This window comes from Pollachius pollachius (assembly GCF_949987615.1).
Source record: "Pollachius pollachius genome assembly, chromosome: 10".
Taxonomy (NCBI): domain Eukaryota; kingdom Metazoa; phylum Chordata; class Actinopteri; order Gadiformes; family Gadidae; genus Pollachius; species Pollachius pollachius.
Genome location: NC_136943.1, coordinates 15821931 through 15840817, shown reverse-complemented (window position 1 = coordinate 15840817; position 18887 = coordinate 15821931). Strand labels below are relative to the sequence as shown.

Below are 18887 nucleotides of genomic sequence, written 5' to 3'. Positions count from 1 at the left end.
AATTATATGTGCATTTATTAACTGATGTGCTAAATTTCTTACGCACACATTTCAGATTTCATTTGAAATAACTACTCTGAGTTAATCCTGTCAATCGGGTTCTTACTCAATGTGTTTCTTTAATCCATATTTTTTGTTAACAATTTTGTATTTGTGTACTTGTGATTTAGTTTAGATTTGCAGTATTCTCACCGTTGCTGTAGAGAAGCTGAAGTCGGTAATGAATTCCATTGTTGGTCTTCTCTCCATTGTACTCCTATCACAAAATTCAGAACATACAAATCTGATCATCCAATAAACAACAACAAATTATAAGAATAATAAGTAAAGGTTTAATACAAAATAACAAAATATACAAATTAATGACAAAATCAATAGTAATTGCATATTTTAATTGCAATGTTATATATATAGATATATAGATAGATATTGATATACATATATGTAGAGTGGATATAGAATAATATGAAATGCATGGGTACATTGTATGAAAACATATATTTGCTTCATACATGTAAATGATTATGTAAAACAGGGGATTGCAATGCCAGTAATTGAATTGGGGAAATCCGATTTGGAGAGTTTAATTACATGTGGTAATTACAAGTAGAGTGGAGTGCAGAATGTCTTCTGAGGAAAAACATGAACTCATTAGGTCTCACCACCCCTTATTTCACACATTCATTCCAAGAGAAGACACACACACACACACACACACACACACACACAAACGCTAACACACATACATACAAACATACACATGTACAATCTTACACACATAACACAAGCTTACTTAGAAAAAAGCACTCATACACACACACACACACACACAGACACACAGACACACACACACAGACACACACACACACACACACAGACACACACACATCGTATTCAGCAGAAGTGCTGCATCATGGGAGAACCTGGAGTGTCAGTGTTCAGACAGAGAGAGAGAGACATTCTGGTTCTCGGTTTCTCCGTATCACTATGGTCCGACGGGACTGCCATCCTGAGTGGCTCTATTTATACACTCTACACACAGCGGGGGGGTTTGACTGGAGTGGAGTCCTTAAAGGAGAAAACACGGGGAACACGCTGGCTCTTCCTACCTCACCCCAATACTAGCACACTCACACACTAACACTAACCTGAACACTAACACACTTAACACTCTGACAAACATTAACCCTGAAATACATGTACATAACATGTACCTTAATATAATATCAGTACTTTATTGAGTTTGTATATATGTACTATATTGTGTGTATTATGTTTTATTAATGTATTAGTATTATTGTGTCATTGTATTACTGTCTTTTCGTCTAATTTCTTACAAGAAGAGATGTTCTCCTTAGAGATGCTGGCCCTGGTGATCATTGCTATCAACTGCACTGCCGCTGCATGGGTTTACATCAAAGTCTTACGTCAGTCATTCTCTTGTGGTGACACCTGGTCACTCGCACCTCTGAACTCAGGGGTCAACGACAGCCACACCTTGCCTGTGATGTCATGACCACACGGATGACCAAGCCCTCCATTTTACCTTTCTCTCTCTCTCTGATTTCATATCCCTCTCTCTCTCTCTGCTGTGCTTTTTATTCTCTTTCTCTGCCTCCTACCCATCCCTCGTTCTTCTCTCTGCCCTCTTTATTTCTCTCTCTCTCTCTCTCTCTCTCTCTCTCTCTCTCTCTCTCTCTCTCTCTCTGCTTCTGTATGTCTCTTGTCCCCCGCCGGTCCGTCGTGCCAAGTGTGCCACTGAGAGCTGGCAGGAGTCCAAGAGGAGGCCAGGAGGTGGGGGGAGGTATGGAGGAGGTGGGAGAGGAGGTGGGCAGTGGGCGCGTGGCACTGAGCTGGAGGTCGGGACAGAGGTGAGCAGGGGAGGAGGTGGGGGGGGGGGGGGGGGGGGGGGATCGGGAGGAGGTGGGAGGAGGCTGGGGAGGAGAGGGGGGAGGAGGTAGGATGGGAGGAGGTGGGGGCGAGGGGGAGAGCAGGTTGGGGAGAGGGGAGGAGAGTGGGGGGAAGTGGGAGAAGAGGGGCTGGAGGAGGTGGGAGGAGAGGGGAGGAGGAGAGGGGGAGGAGGAGGTGGGAGGAGAGGGGGAGGAGGTGTCATGGAGGAGAGCTGGTGCCAGCTGGCTCCAGTCCTGGCTGTCCACAGGCAGGAGGAGTTGTTACCTGTAACCTTTTACCAAGAACAACCCCCCCATCCCCCCACTACACACACACACACACACACACACACACACATACTGTACATGATACACACACACACACACACACACACACACTGTACATGATACACACACACACACACACACTGTACATGATACACACACACACACACACACACACACACACTGTACATGATACACACACACACACACATACTGTACATGATACACACACACACACACATACTGTACATGATACACACACACACACACATACTGTACATGATACACACACACACACACACACACACACACACACATACTGTACATGATACACACACACACACACAAACACACACACACACACAAAACACACACACACACACACACACACTGTACATGATACACACACACACACACACACATACTGTGCATGATACACACACACAAACGTACACACATACAAACACACACACCGACACACATAGATACTATACACACATGAACCACGAGCTATACACGTATATACAACATACACACACACACACACAAAAGCACACACATACAGTAAATACTGCAAACGCAGGCATACACACACACACACACACAAACACACACACTCACACATACTTACTAATACACACATGCACTACAAGCTATACAAACAATACGGACCACACACACACACAACACGTTTCTTCACACATACATACAGCAAGCATACATGTACACACTTACATACCCTCATACATGTATACACAACCCTCACACGCACTCGGGCACAGACACCTTCTCATCGCCCTCTTACCCTCTCTTATCAACCACCTACATGCACACATGGATGGATGGATGGATGGATGGATGGATGGATGGATGGATGGATGGATGGATGGATGGCTGCGTGTGTGTCTGGGTCTAAGCACTGCGTGTCTGGGCCTACAGGTACTACACGTGCACGTGAGCCACCCCCTACTTTGTCCTTCTCCACGAAGTCGATGTAGGAGGTCCTCTCGATCTCCACGGGTTGGCCCTGGCGGTCGTACAGGGCCAGGACGAAGTGGAAGAAGTTGGACTTGCGCAGGTTGGAGGGCGGGCTGCTTCTCGTAGTGGGCCCGGGCCAGGCCGACTCCACTGGGGAGGGGAGGGGGGAGAGGTTTATTTACCGTTATGCTGAGCTGACAGACAAACACACACTGGGGTTGTTAGTTCAATGAAGGCATCGTTACGTGATATGTGTTTTTTTTAATCGAAAAACCAACTTTTGAACACATGTAAACACATTGGTTGCTACAGGGGACCCCCGCCATATGCACAGGGGAGAGGGAGCAGGTTTCCTGACTGGGAGACAGGGACCGTAGAGCAGTTCAATAACCAGCTGTCTGCATTAGTCCAACAGACAGAGGCTAGGCTAAAAATACAACCGTGAAGACGTATTATTCCTGTCAATAATCCTCCACATGGTGTATAGATAGATGTTCCTCTGTGAAACCGATTCATTATGTATTCTATGTGTCTTCTTTACATGTATTACTGTTACATTATGTATTATATATATGTATTATTTATAAGTATTATAGTTACATTACATGCTATTATTGTGGTTTGGATAATTGGGAAATCACATTCTTGGTGTGTTTGCTATTGCCTTGGTACCAAATCTCTGTATGTTGCCATGAAAATGGGGTCTTCTTCTATTTAGTGAGAGACAGCTGTCCGGAAGGAGGGATCAAACGTCAAAAGAGCTTCCTCAAATTGGTAAAACTTTGTCTGGCTTTAACACACACACACACACACACACACACACACACACACACACACACACACACAAAAAAAAAAACACAAAAAACCCGCAATGTATCTCTCAGTCTTGATACAGGGCTCCAAATTGAAGTATGTGAACAACAACAACAATAACCCAACAACACAAAAGCCTCAGACCCACCCGGGCACTGCCCTCATTAAACCCGCCACCACAACCCAGTTTAATCACTGCCGGCACAGAACCAGGGGCCCCTTGGCACCCAGGAGCCAGAGAGAGAGAGAGGGGGGCGGGGTGTTGGTTGGAGGTGAGGCAGCGGTGTTAACATTTGGTCTACTCGTTAATTTCCCTGATTGTGCCACGTGCGCTCTTATTGTGAAGCACAGCTCCTCGACCACCCGACAATAGCGCTTCTGGTGTATGTGTGTGTGTGTGTGTGTGTGTGTGTTTATGTGTATGTGTGTGTGTGTGTGTGTGTGTGTGTGTGTGTGTGTGTGTGTGTGTGTGTGTGTGGTGTGTGTGTGTGTGTGTGTGTGTGTGTGTGTGTGTGCGTGGTGGTGCGTGCGTGCGTGCGTGTGTGTGTGTTGTGTGTGTGCGTGCGTGTGTGTGTGTGTGCTGTGCCCAGCCTGGAGCGGAGGCCCAGTGCTGGACTTGGCACGACTTCCTGGTTTCTCCTAACCTGTCAGTCAAAACCACACTACTCTCCCTACACACGGCCCCACCCAGGGAGGCAGAAGATAAAAGACCTTCACAGAAACACACTAACATACACACACACACACACAAACATACACACACACACACCGAAAAGTACTGACACACACTTAAATGCACAAATGCACCTCAGGCACACAGAGGCACTTGCACATGTACACATCAACACACAACCAACTGCTTTAAGTCAGGCTTTAAATAGCAATAACGACAGAACCATAGCTTACGCTGACTAGAGATCACAATGGATACAATATGCTAGCTATACTACTAGTCTACTGATACTACCCTACCCATTGAAATATATAATGTAAAAGTGTGATATGCCATATGTATTCTCCAAGAATACTGCTAAAATAACTTAAATATTTTTAGATATACAGATACAAAATAGGTCACACTGCCGGGAATACATTGTAACAAAACGGAACGTTTTGTTACATGTTACTCTACTAAAACGGCTGCATTACATAAAGCAATTGAATACTTTTAGGAAATAAATGTTATCGTTATAAAATACTCACTAAATAATTATACGGCAAGTCAGTGGTTTAGCACATTACATTTTCCCTAAAAACTTCTCATAATCAATATGAAATTCCTGGCATCATTTAGTTTTTCTCAAAACAAATATTTATTCATGTGTTGTTGCCTTTCCTTTCGTGTACAGAAATTGTTTTCTGGAAAGTTGCCTGGTTCCACTCTCCGCACACATAAACAGAAAAACCCTCTCTCTCCCCGTTCTCTCCCTCTCCCTCTCCCTCTCCCTCTCTCTCTCTCTCTCTCTCTCTCTCTCTCTCTCTCTCTCTCTCTCTCTCTCTCTCTCTCTCTCTCTCTCTCTCTCTCTCTCTCTCTCTCTCTCTCTCTCTCTCTCTCTCTGGTTCTCTCCCCTCCTCTCTTTAACTCTATCTGCCGCTGGGGCGAGTATTCCCTAGACAGCAGATTAATACAACTGTGACCTTTCGGCACCCCTGTTACCATTGCTTAATGCCTCATTTGTAGCCCAGTTAGTTGGAAGCTAAATCTCCCACTGTAGATACCGAGGCAAAACAGGAAAGGGGAGGAAGGAGGGGTGGGGGTGTATGGCCGGAAATTTCTTCTGTATGTTTTAAACAGAGTGTGTAGAATGGAATATATCTCCCACAAAACATTACAACTTGCTGAACAAAAGATTGTTTTCATGTACAACACAAACAAGTCAAACAGACTGATGGCACTAAAAGATGTCAGCCATATTTGATTTGCTTTGAGAGGAGGGAGATTCCCTACCATGTTCTTTAAAACAAATTCTACGTCACACACTTGATTCGGCCTGGTTTAGAAACTTCAACAGAATACAATAAAAAGCACAACAACAAAAAAGACTAGACTCCAGGGAGCTTGTGGAAAAATCAACAAAAACAACAACAACCCATATGTAAACACACATCGGCAGAGAAGAGGGTTAACCGAACACCTGCCACGGTCCACCCCCCCCCCCCCCCCCCACCTTCCTGCTTCCATCAACCGACACATCACTTCAAAAACTAGCCCTCGCAGTGCTATTATCCCAATTACCCAGAATGCTGTACACTGGCAACACGGGCAGACAGCACGCAACCAGAGTGACAAACCCAGTCCCAGTCTCTGCCCGCACCCCCCTCCCCCCTCAGAAAGCTTGTTAGCATTATTATTTCAATTATGCTAATTGAGGCTGCATCCACTCCTTGCCGCATGCCGTATCCGGCTGTTAGCACTTGGCGCTAGGTGTAATAAAAACAGTATCGATGGCAGGCGGCTCTCTTGTGCATACCCTGCGTGTAAATCACACACTCCCATGCACACACACAGCAAGGCTTTTCTTTTTCTTTTTCTTTTTTTTAAAACATCGAATGCCGCCGTTGCCATCGACGCCGTCGAAACTGCCGGCCAAACGTGTTTCTGTGTTGCGGCGGGAAAGGTCAAGCTGTGAAACAAAGACACGGCAAGAGCAGCGATCTGTAAGCAATTAGCCGCGCGGGGCGCATGAATACATTGCCTGGTTTATTACGTAGCGTACACGAATGCTAGCAGGGCTTAATAACAACGGTAGGATTGTAGACGTGTTCGGTTTGTATGGACGCTGGGTCCGCGCTCAGGTTCTGACAGGAACCCCCCGACACAGAGGGCTCGTAACAACCGCAGAGGACACAGAGATCGCGCCCCAGCTATTTGTGTCCGCGAGTCCGATTCCCATAATGGATCCTTAATTAAAACCCGCCAAATGAAAGGTTAAAAGGAGAGTTCCCCTGCCTCGCTGACGCTGACCTCCTGTAGACATGTTAAGTTCTGGGTGGCATCGCAGGTACATCAAACTGCTAATAAAGACCCACATCTCAACTAATATACTGTGCTCCGCATCCCCCCCCCCCATCCCCCACCCTCAAATTGAAACGACCCAGTTACCTGTAGCCTTCTTTGTTTTAAAAGGTTTCTTTTAACAGGGGGCAGGTTGCGGGCACCCGAGCTGCGGCAGCGCGGAGAACGTGGCGGCAGCTCGCTAGGACTGTAATGGGATGCAGCGAAATTGTAATTCTGATAAATGAAAAAGGTAACCTAAGGCTATGGTCTGGCAGGCTGCAGGGGGGGTAAGGGGGAGGGGGGGGTAGGCCCGGGGGGTAGGTGGTTATTAAGCACCGGCACTCTGTAGCTCTCAAATCATGGCCTAATGAACACACAGCAGAGAGCTGCCCCTGTACAGCCCTCTGCCCCGCAAGCAGCCCCTGCCAGGGTGTGGGTGTGCGGGTGTGTGTGAATGTGCACGCGTGTTGGGGTATGTGTGTGTGTGTGTGTGTGTATGTATCTATATATATATATGTATAGTTTGATCGCTTTGTGTTTCTGCATCACTGATTGTCTACCCGACAGTTTTCCTTTGAAGAGCACTCTGGGTAATTGGGTAATGCCTAGGAGGGGTGATATAGGACAATCTAGATCTAGAACTGAATTCTCCTCACCTGTGTGTGTGTGTGTGTGTGTGTGTGTGTGTGTGTGTGTGTGTTGTGTGTGTGTGTGTGTGTGTGTGTGTGTATGTGTTTCCCTCCTTTCTCTAATTTCGTTCCTTTCACACAGTCAGAATCCAAAACATGGACAAGGCAATGTTTACATCTACACAAAGTAATATTGAATCAAAACTAATACAATTTATGTCCAACATCAGCTATGAGACAACTAGTACTCTACCATATTAAGCCTGGAGACTATATTAAATACAACAGATAAACCAATGCTTCAGCATTTTTACTAAGAGTTACCAAATTAAGAACACACACACAACGCACACGCATATGCTAGTTGAAAAAAATCAATAAGGTATACGTGTTTTTTTGTTTTTTTCTGTCATCTGAATATTAATACTGACGTTATCTTAGCTGTGTTAAAGCGCTCAATGTGTTGTTGTTCTGGCCTTATATGTCTTATGTGACAAAGCAAAGATGAGCTACTTTTAAACAGGCTTCCAAAGAAATCGTACTGCTCAGAGCAAATAACCTTGAAATATATACACTTCATTAGTTATCATATGATTAATTAAAATACGATTCATATATTTTCATTTTTTTTGTTTTATCTCTTACCAACCGCTTCAACAACACCTTGTATATCAAATATTATATTATTCATTATTACTTTAATATTACTGCTACCCTACAAATGTGAACGCTTGCAACTATGGCTAGTACCAGCTCCTGAATTAATACTGTATTCTGCTTTGCAGACCGATAGATATCAATCCTTCTCAATCTTTAAAATTCCTTCTAAAAAAAAGCGATATGGTGAGCCAAATATATGTGTGTAATTGTGTGTGTGTGTGTGTGTGTGTGTGTGTGTCTGTGTGTGTGTGTGTGTGTGTGTGTGCATGTCTGTTTGCACATATGTGTAGCGCAGAATGAAAAGGGGGAAGTTGTCTGCATGTCTCCCCCCATTGCTGTAATTGCTGTGGAGGTGTAGTTAGTTTAGTTTAGCCTGTAAAAATATGCACATATTGTGTATGTGCAGCGTGTGTGTGTGTGGGGTGGGGGAGTATTGGGTGAGGGGGGGAGAGGGGGGTAATTCATGCAGGGCTGCACAATTACTACAGAATACATTTACTCAATCAAGGATGTGGATTCTCTTTCTCTCTCTTGCTCTCTCCCCTCTCTCTCTCTCATGCAATGTGTGTGTCTCTCTCCCCCTCTTTCGTTATCGCACTCTCCGATACCCTCCCCTTTTCTCTCTCTCTCTCGCCCATGCCCTCCCTACCTCTCAACCTCCCTCTCTTGTGTCATGTCAGCCACACTCTCCCATGTCCTTCCAGTCTCTCTCTCTCTCTCTCTCTCTCTCTGTCTCTCTCTCTCTCCCCTCTCTCTCTCTCTCTCTCTCTCTCTCTCTCTCTCTCTCTCTCTCTCATGTCATGTCTGCCTCCCTCTCCCATGCTGTGTGTTTGGTTAGCTCTTATTAGCCCTGTAATATGAACTAATGAGTGGGAGCCTTGAGCCCAATGAAGGGAAGGGCTTGTGTGTGTGTGTGTGTGTGTGTGTGTGTGTGTGTGTGTGTGTGTGTGTGTGTCTGTGTGTGTTTGTGTGTGTGTGTGTGTGTTTGTGTGCAATTGTGTGTGTGCTTGTGTGCATGTGCGCGTGATTGTGTGTGTGTGCACGTGTGTGAAAGCAAGGGGAAATAAAGAATGAGGGTGAGTTTCTGTTCTTCTGCTCTCCTCATTCACTTCTTTCTCTTTCTCTCTCTCATCTCATTAATTTTTACTTCCTCTCCATCTACCTCTCCCTCTCTTCATGAATCAGCTTCTGTCTCTCTTGATCGCTCATTCTCGATCTCCCTCTTTCCTTATCCATCATCTCTCTCTCTCTCTCTCTCTCTCTCTCTCTCTCTCTCTCTCTCTCTCTCTCTGTCTCTCTCGCTGTCGCTCACTCTCTCCCTACCATCTCTCTCATCTCATCACACACCCAAATCGGCAAACACTAAAACACCACCACATCCAGTCCAACACAATGATCCTCTCTCTATTTTCAACCTCAATGCTTCTTTGTAGCCTTTATTTGCAATTCATCTCAATTAGAAACATTAATTGAGATGCATTTGCAACTGCAAATTGTATATTCGGCTTTCAAAACATGATTTCAACACTGATATAAAATGTATGTATGTATTTTTTTTTTTCTGTCTGTAATTTTGCAAATAATATTCAGTATAAATCCTATTCTTTCTTTATCTAATTTATCTCACCACGTTGGGTCAGCGAAAGTAGGGGGGTTGTTGAATTAATTAACAGTATGTAATCAAGAATTTTAACAAAGGCAACCAAAGTCCTCCTTCATCTTTTCTTTCAGGATAAAAGGATACAATTTTGAATTTCAATACTTTATTTCTCTTGAAACTGAGGCATTAAACAGCACTAATTATAGTAAATACAGTACATCCTAGAGAATCAGCAGGGGAGCCTTCCCAAATGTTGTGAATTCAAATGTAAATTTGTAAAATGGTGCTCTGATTGTTAAATAATAAAAAATAATAATATATCAAACGCATTGTGATTGCAAAACACTTAAAGATTAGGCTCCATGTTAACAGTTAAGTGTATACAATCGACAGAAAAAATGTCCCTTTAAACACAAAACACACACAAGCACACACACACACACACAAAGACGCACACACACACACCAACAGACACACACACACACACACACACAAACAGCGCTCTTTGTAATTTCGACCATTTGCAGTCTCCTATAGCCCCTTAGACTAAAGACTAATTTGTTGGTAATTGCAGCATGACAAGAACAGCCATTTCGCCATTGAACCAATGTTTCCCCAAGCTAGCTGGGCTAATTAGGAATGACACACACTATTAAAGAGCACAAATGAAAATCACTCTCCACTTTCATTCCCCCGCTCACACACTGGGAGCTGCTGCCTCCATCAAACCCAACACACACACAGGCACACACATTCACACCCACACGCACACACAGGCACACAGACACACACTCACACACACTGGCAGACACACACACACACACACACACACACACACACACAGGCAGACATCATGCACTTACACACCCAGGCAGACAATCGCACACACACACCAAAGCATACAAGCACGCACCCAGAAGCACACAATCACACACATGCACACACGGGCAGATGCACACACAAATACATAGACACACACATACACACACACATACTCACACATACCAGAAGCACACAAACAGACACAATTAGACTTTGATATAAGCAAAAACCCAATATTGATAAAAAAAAATAAAAAATATTTGGTAAAGTAGCAAATACAAAAAATATGGATTGAAATGATCACGTCTGCACTGTTGTCCTCTGCAATGGATTGTGAAGTACGTTTCACATTCTGAAGAGTAATTTACAGCGGATGTTTACGCATGTGACAGTGGATGGGAATGGTGTTTCACAACGGATTGGGAAGCATGTTTTACAGTGCAATGGCAAGCGTGTTTGACATTGGATTGGGAGGCATATTTTACAGTGGAATGTGAAGCGTGTTTGACATTGGATTGTGAAGCGTGTTTGACAGTGGGTTATGAAGCGTGTTTGACAGTGGGTTATGAAGCGTGTTTGATTTGGGTTTCAAACATGTTTACACTTTGGATTCTGAAGCGTGTTTTACACCTGATGGTGACGCGTGTTCTACAGTGCACGTGAGTATGGGTACGCAGTGTGTGCGGAGAGAGGAACAGCTGCAGCTCCCTAACACTGAGCTCTTCCTCATCCTCATCCTCTTCCTCCAAACACATTATTTACTCACACCTCTGCTGTCTGAACATCACACGTGCACACAAAAGCAAACACGCACATGCAATTCACAGAAACATATGTGAACTAGATGTTTGTCTCCGTCTACAAGGATGTAAACACGCATAAATGCGCTTCTAACTCTGGCACGTATGCAGACCCAAATGCACATCCAGGTTTACAATCACACTCAAACCCCCGCACACGACACATATATAGACACACATAGACAAACGCACGCCGATGTAGGCCTATACACACACACACACACACACACACACACACACACACACACGGAAACACACCTATAAATACACAGCCACCCGCAGACCTCCTGCTCGACCGTGACTGAGGCTATTACCCGAGTCACCTGTGCCTCTCTAACGGGGGTCACAGAGAGGCTGGGCGGCGCACACACAGACCCTTAATTATTTACACGGCGGGAGAAGCCAGCATCTGGCCCCGCAGCCCAACACTTGTTTCTGATTATCTCCGGAGGGGCTGTGCGGAGGGGCCCTCCCACCTATGGGGCCCCGCCAGCCAAACCAGACACAAAAGATGAATTTTAGGGCCCGCGCTGGATTTATGGGAGAGAATGGACAGCGGGGCGAGCGCGTGGTGACAGGGGGTCGCGTGGCGGAGGGTAAGCGGTCTGGTCAACAGTTAATAGTCCGGTGCCCAGTTTAAAGTCTGATCCTCGGTTCACAGGCTGCTCTACGGTTACATAGTTCTGGGCACTGGTTGGGTGAGGTATGTATTCTAATTCAACATAACTGAAGATCTCCTGAGCGTGCTTGAGGGCTATGTGTGTGTGTGTGTGTGTGTGCGTGTGACACACACACACACACGCACACGCACAGACACACACACACACACACACACACACACACGTGAGGTGTGGAGGTGAGGAGAATTCCTTCCCAGATCTAGTGTGTGTCTTGCGATCGGAACATCTCCAATGACCTCTTCATCATCCTCTCTCTCTCTCTGTCTCCCCCTCTATCCCCCTAAAACACTCTCTCTCTCTCCCTCTCTCTCCCCCCCTCTCTCTCTGTCACTCTTTTTCTCTCTCTCTCTCTCTCTCCCTCTCCCCCCCCTCTCTCTCTGTCACACTTTCTCTCTCTCTCTCTCTCTCCCTCTCCCCCCCCTCTCTCTCTCTCTCTCTCCCTCTCCCCCCCCCCTCTCTCTCTCTCTCTCCCTCTCCCCCCCCTCTCTCTCTCATACATCACTGCCACCCATGGGTCGAAGCGAGCCCAGTGAGTGCTGAGAAGGGGCGTGGCCTCCCTCGCCGCGATCCGTGGCGGTCCGTGGTGGGGTGCCGTGTGCAGGCGTGTTGGGCAGTGGGATGATTGAGTCGATGACGAATTATTCTGGTTGGCGATCGCTCACCCTGACCCCACCGACTTGTGTGCAAACACACATACACACACACACATTACACACTCACATCTCCCATACACTAAGCAGCACCCTGGGTTTTTCCAGGGGTGATTGACTCAACGGATCAGGGGAAATCTCACCAGTTCAGAACCAGCAGCCCACTTAGTTAGACACGGGGATCACACACACACACACACACACACACACATATGGGCGCGCACACAAGCACACACACACACCCACCTCCCCCCCCCCCCCACACACACACACACACATTTATAAACACAGAGCTAAAACCCTGTATACGTACACCCGCACACATTTAAACAGACATACTGAAACAAACTTACATTATATATGCTGAACACATATACACAGGTTAAAACCTACACACACACACACATATCAAAACACACTAATCTAATAAAATGAACACACATAAAGACACTAAGACATACACCAAACAGAAAAACAAGTCAAAACATAAAGAGTCACACCGCACACAAACTTCACAAAAATTAACACTAAAAATTAAAACACTAGAAGCACATTACTAACAAATGCCCCCCCCCCCTCAAACACACACACACACACACACAAACACACACACACAGATGGCCAGTCAAACACTCTCCCTTTCGCTCACCTGTACCATGAATGGCAACACACACAGATGCTATTAAAACAACACACATCATGCCCCTCGACCTGGGAATATAGTCCTTGTATAAGTGGACTTATTTCGAAACAACCATGTAGAATCTTGCTTGTTATCGTCTCGTTGAGAGGCAAACAACACATCAGGTGGCTCACACTCACATGCAAACACGCACACACACGTAGGATTGGGTTTGGACTGGACCCGACCTGTACCCCCAGTGGATTGGCCCCTGCATGCGTTAATGACCCCTCTCTCTCTCTCTCTCTCTCTCTCCCTCTCTATCTATCTCTCTTTCGCTCTCTATCGTCACTCAGAGGCTGTATTGGCAGTTGGACAGGGCTACTACTGACTTCAATTGCAAACATACACTTTTCGGCTAAACAATTTCTAACTTTGTATACAGCTAAATATGTATTGAAGTATCACTATAAGTACAACTGTGCCCTGAAGTCGCCGGTTCGATTGCCACGGCAACGCAACACTTCTTGGCACACAAACACTTTAAGGCGGTGACATGCCGCAGACGTGAGAGTTTGTGGCATGTGTTTGTGTGTGTTTGTTGAGTGGGCCGTTTCTGTCCATATCATGGAATGTGAGCTGACAGAAGTTTCTCATTCACTTGACAGTATATGAATATTCAGTGAATGTATGTCTACTCTATAATTGAGCTATAATTTAGTAATTCCTGTGCATGTTTATTTACATAAGACATGCTGGGGGTGTATATGAATATAATAGGGTGACAGCAGAGACAAAGTATTTAAAAAACATATTCTGTCAAAAGGAATGCACGATTTTCCTTAAGAATTATTTAAAGTGAATCTGATCACCCAGTTATTACCATAATTGTACATTTTCTTGAAATTAATTGTAGCTAAACTGTCTTGGCTGAAACTAGCACAATAATCGTCACCTGGATCTACAGATTTATATTAAAACTACAGATTATGTTGAAGGTGTATGTATACCTGTAACATCTGGTCTATTGTTTATGTGGATATTAGTGTTTATTGTGGACATATTGCGCAAAATATTATGCTCTGCGGTTACATTTTCATTCCACTATTTTGTACCAGTTTTATAATATTGACCACTTGTCATAGGAATTGTGATATGATGAATTCTGAAGGATTTGGCAAGAAGTCTACATTAGTTGATGATTTACTGTTTAGCGTTTCTTTGCAGCTCTGGAAGGATTTTAACATATTTTGATCGCAATTAAATAATATTGCTGTGGTCAGGAAGATCACTTAAATTTAATATGCACATTCTGCTCTCAAAAAATATGGGAACAAAAGAAGAGAATTACAAATGTTTAATACCAGGGCGCTGGCCATTGTCCGTAAATCGTGACTTTTTTTTATTCTACACGAGTTTAAGTGTGTATTGATAACAGCAGCAGCGGATAGGCCAGGGAAATATAATGTTTACATTGAATTTAGTATCCTTTCTAACACGCGAAAGTTTATAGCCTGCGCACGCAAAGGCGCTCCAACAAGAGCGAGCGGGACTTGTCAACCTTGCCGTTTATCGGTGTTGAACTCTCGGCAGGGTGGCAGCCGGAGCATCGCTGCGCGTCAGAGCGCGCACCGCACCGATTCATCTTCCCTGGGTCCCGGAAAGTGTTTTTGCGGTATGAACGCTGTCCTCCTCTTCTTCTTAACAGATGTTGAAGTGCGGTTGGTTGTTCTGTTAACGTTTAAAGTGATTTGATAGGGATTTATGTAAGTAAGGGAAAACAGGGTTGTATTGCAAAAAACAATACATTAGTAAGGATTGCATGAATTCACCGAAAAAAATACATATTCTGTTTTGTTTTATTTTTTTTAAGCATTTTTTTGTGCAATGTCTACAGTATTATGTATACAATGTTATGCACGTTAAGATTATGGGCCATAACCAAAAAACTAAAAATAAATGTGTTATTATTTGCGCAAAAATTGATAAAAACTACAATATATAAAACTTGCAATTAAAATCATTAGAAAAGTTAAATTCGTAGGAAGCCGTAATGGTCCTGAAGTTTGGACCATTTGTCACAAATGTATGAATCTGTTTTAAATCCATTATGTAACTGTGAGAATTAATAGTGATTTAATTTAAATTATGTCTTTGTTTGTTGACTATTTCATTCCAAGACTTGAACCATTGATCATTTGAGCGGCCAGCATTCATAACTGAGCAGTGTTTGCATTTAATTGCTGTTCGCTCTCCCCTAAGAGAACCACGTCTTAAAAAGCCTATTAACCTTGTATTCTCCCACCAGGGTAACTGACACGCTACACCTCAGAGAAGCTTTGTTATCCTCTAAAAGTGTTACTCGTTTGGTTGGAGCAGAGGACGGACTCGGGTTGCAGACAGGGGGGTTACGTACCCACTGGAGACCCGAGCAGCGGAAAACTCCATGCCTCTGCAAAGTCCGACAGTATTGTTATTTTGATTCGTACAAATCAATAGGCCTATAATTAGCGCGCGTTGTAGGGGGGCAACTCCTTGTTTGCGGAATATGGTCCGAGTCTGTCTGTTGCACGCACTCATTTTATTTTTTAAAAGTTTGTGCAAAGACAAGCGAACACACTTTGGTGCACGTGAAAAGATGGAATGAGGGAACTCTCCCTCTCCCACGCACGCATCTTCTCTACTCGCTCTACTTTGAGCGCATTGATTTCCCGCGGTACGGTGAATTATTTCTCCTGCAGAAACACGCCTCACACACACACGAAACTTAAGTTAAGCAGGAAAGCGAGGGGTTCTTCCCATCGTCTGTGACAGACCGGCCGTCAACTCTCAACCCCCACAACTGTGTGCGCGCTCGGCCCCGGCGGTGGGTCTCCCGTCGCTGCCGGTCCACATCGGGAAAGTACACACGAGATAAACACAACGTCAAAAAAAACACAAGTCAACTCCAATCATAGTTATCGTAGGAAAACAACCCCGATTCTTCTTTTTTTTGTAATCGTTAAACCTTTTTGCGTCTGTCCCGGTAGAACCGACTAACTACCCCCCAAAACCGGCAGCTCATTGATTTGTTTAGTGGATCTTCCACCTTTGGGGGGTGGGGGGGGGGGTTAGTCCTGTCCTGTTGTGTCACCTTATCACGACTTTGTTAGGCTCGACTCTACCCCTGGCTCGGTATATTTACCTCTGGGCGGCTGTGTTGGCGTCCAAAATCCCCGCGCTCTGCATCCACGAGCGGACCGGCGTCATGCCGCTGGTGAGCGGCTCCTCTTTCATGGTCAGGGCTCCCCGCGGGAGGCTGTCCTGGATGGAGAACATCAAAAGGCGGTCTTCTGGGAAGGCTCGCTCTTCACACCGAAATAATCCTGCCTGCGCGGAAACACTCGAGGAAAAAAGGCAAGGGGCCACCTGGATTAACTGCGGACTGGAGTGGGGGGACGCGACTTTCCCCGAAGTGCAACAAGGAGGGGGGGGACGCCGGTGTGCAAGGTCCTTATCCAGAAGACGAGTGCCGCGGTATCCCTGTGGGGGTTTTCCGCCTTGTTTTTAAATTCCAGACCGCGGTGCAGATCGCTCGGGCTTTTAGCCGGTCTCTCAAGTTGAATAAGGGTGGAGAGAGGGCGAGTGTTGTTAGAACAGTAAAAACAGCATCTCAGGAGGAGGAGGAGGAGGAGGAGGACAATCAGCCGGGATCTAGGAGACCTTTACGTCGGGCGCACGGAGACGGGAGACGCCGACGCGGATCAGAAGGAGGCGAGCACACGCGCACGGGATTGTGGAATGAAAAGTGGGATAAAACAAGCGACCGCTTCAAAAAGGAGTAAAATGAAATGATTAGCAAACAAGAGGGAGGGACGGACCATAGAAAGCTCGCTGTCCCGGGGGAAAAGGGGGATTGGGTAGCGAGAAATCTCATTCCCTCCCTCCCAGTTTCTTTATGCTTCCTCTGTCCCGGCGGAGCGCACCTTCTCCCGGGCTCCGCGCCTTCGGAGCTCTCGCGGGGGACCGGCGTGGACACGGAGTGGGCGGAGACATGCCCATGAAAGGAGAGATCATTTGAATATGAGTCTCGCATCTGCACTCACATTGGCCGCGGTCTTCGTTTCGTCACTTTTTTTTTAATTCACTGAAAAAGGAAAGGCTTCCGCGCGCGTGTCTCCGACAGGACCGCAGCTTCTCGTTGCGAACGGGCGCTGGACCGCGCGGAACTAAAAAAAACGCGCTTCTGAACGCCGGTGGCAACACCTTTTCCCGTCATTAGATGAGTTCGTTGGCCTAGTTTTAGAAATTGTTTAATGAAGGTGTGAAAGTGACTTCCGCAAGGACTAAGGGATTGGGATTATACTTAAAGTTATTAACCGTTCAAATCCATTAGTGTCATATCAACAGCCTCAAGTTCTTTAAAACCAACACACACACAGATGTTTTAGCTCACAACCTCATCGCTCATCAATGTTTAGCATGGATGGTTAAACACACGGATAAAGAAAGCACGTGTTGTCATTAACCTCAGCAAGTGGACGCCACACGTTTACACTTTTACGCACGGACGTCAGCCTGCCTGACTGGAAACGCGCATGCCTTTATGAAAGCAAAGGTACACACATCTGCAAAAATATCTGTGTGTCTCCCTCTCCTTTTCCTGTTTGGTGTGTATCAATTGATCGGCGTACAATGGAACCATAAAGGAAACATATTTCTGCTTCCCTTGTTTTCGTATTGACGTTTCTGGACTCTGAGCTGTGCGTTGCCACGCAGGGCCAGGCGTCTCCTTTCAGGCGCTTCGGGCACGTGGACCCTCTTCACTAGGCCTCAGAAAATATTAAAACAAACCAGATAATAGTATTACCCATGATAACACAATCAAATATTAAAGCTAATAATACAATTAGCAATAACCAACCCCGTGTGCTTTGAAAACGACTATTTCGATCACAATTGAGGGGGGTTTGACTGTATGTGTGAGTTTCTGGCGTTTTTAAATAATTTCCATAAAAACTGAAATCAGCTAATTAGCCCAACTGCACAGCATCGCTAATTAAATATTTATACAACTTTAGCCTCACTGACTTCCGAGACCAACGGGATCCTCACGGGACCCGGTGCGTCTCCATACCGAGGAAAATATCTCTCTATAAAGGGAAAGTCGATGAGAGCCTGCCAGTTTCCAAACATGTTTTGAAGAGGTTATGATAGGCCTATAGCGCCTTGGACATCATAGACCGAAGAGCATTAGGGTTAGGCGAATAATAACAATGATAATAACAACAACAACTAAATAATAACAATTATTATTATTATTATTATTATTATTATTATAATCATCACAATATGAATAGGCCTAGGCTTAACATATTAGGCCCGTGTTGTCTTCTATTGTTTAATGATCTAAAGTCTCGTTCCAGACTAATTTCACTCGTAATTTCAGAAAATTTACTATGACACAGGGGTGTTTGTTATC

The 18887-nt window shown here is 45.1% G+C and overlaps 1 protein-coding gene across 1 annotated transcript in view; it reads right to left on the bottom strand.

Moving 5' to 3' along the window:
* Window positions 1–16744, bottom strand: part of LOC307081991 (transcription factor COE3) — a gene marked incomplete at its 5' end in the record, with an annotated part of 105661 nt that extends 88917 nt beyond the window's left edge. The window contains 4 exon segments of the mRNA XM_079745390.1: window positions 193–256; window positions 3145–3264; window positions 3266–3302; window positions 16611–16744. Coding sequence (XP_079601516.1) covers window positions 193–256; window positions 3145–3264; window positions 3266–3302; window positions 16611–16744 — 355 coding nt within the window.
* Window positions 16745–18887: the final 2143 nt, after the last annotated feature.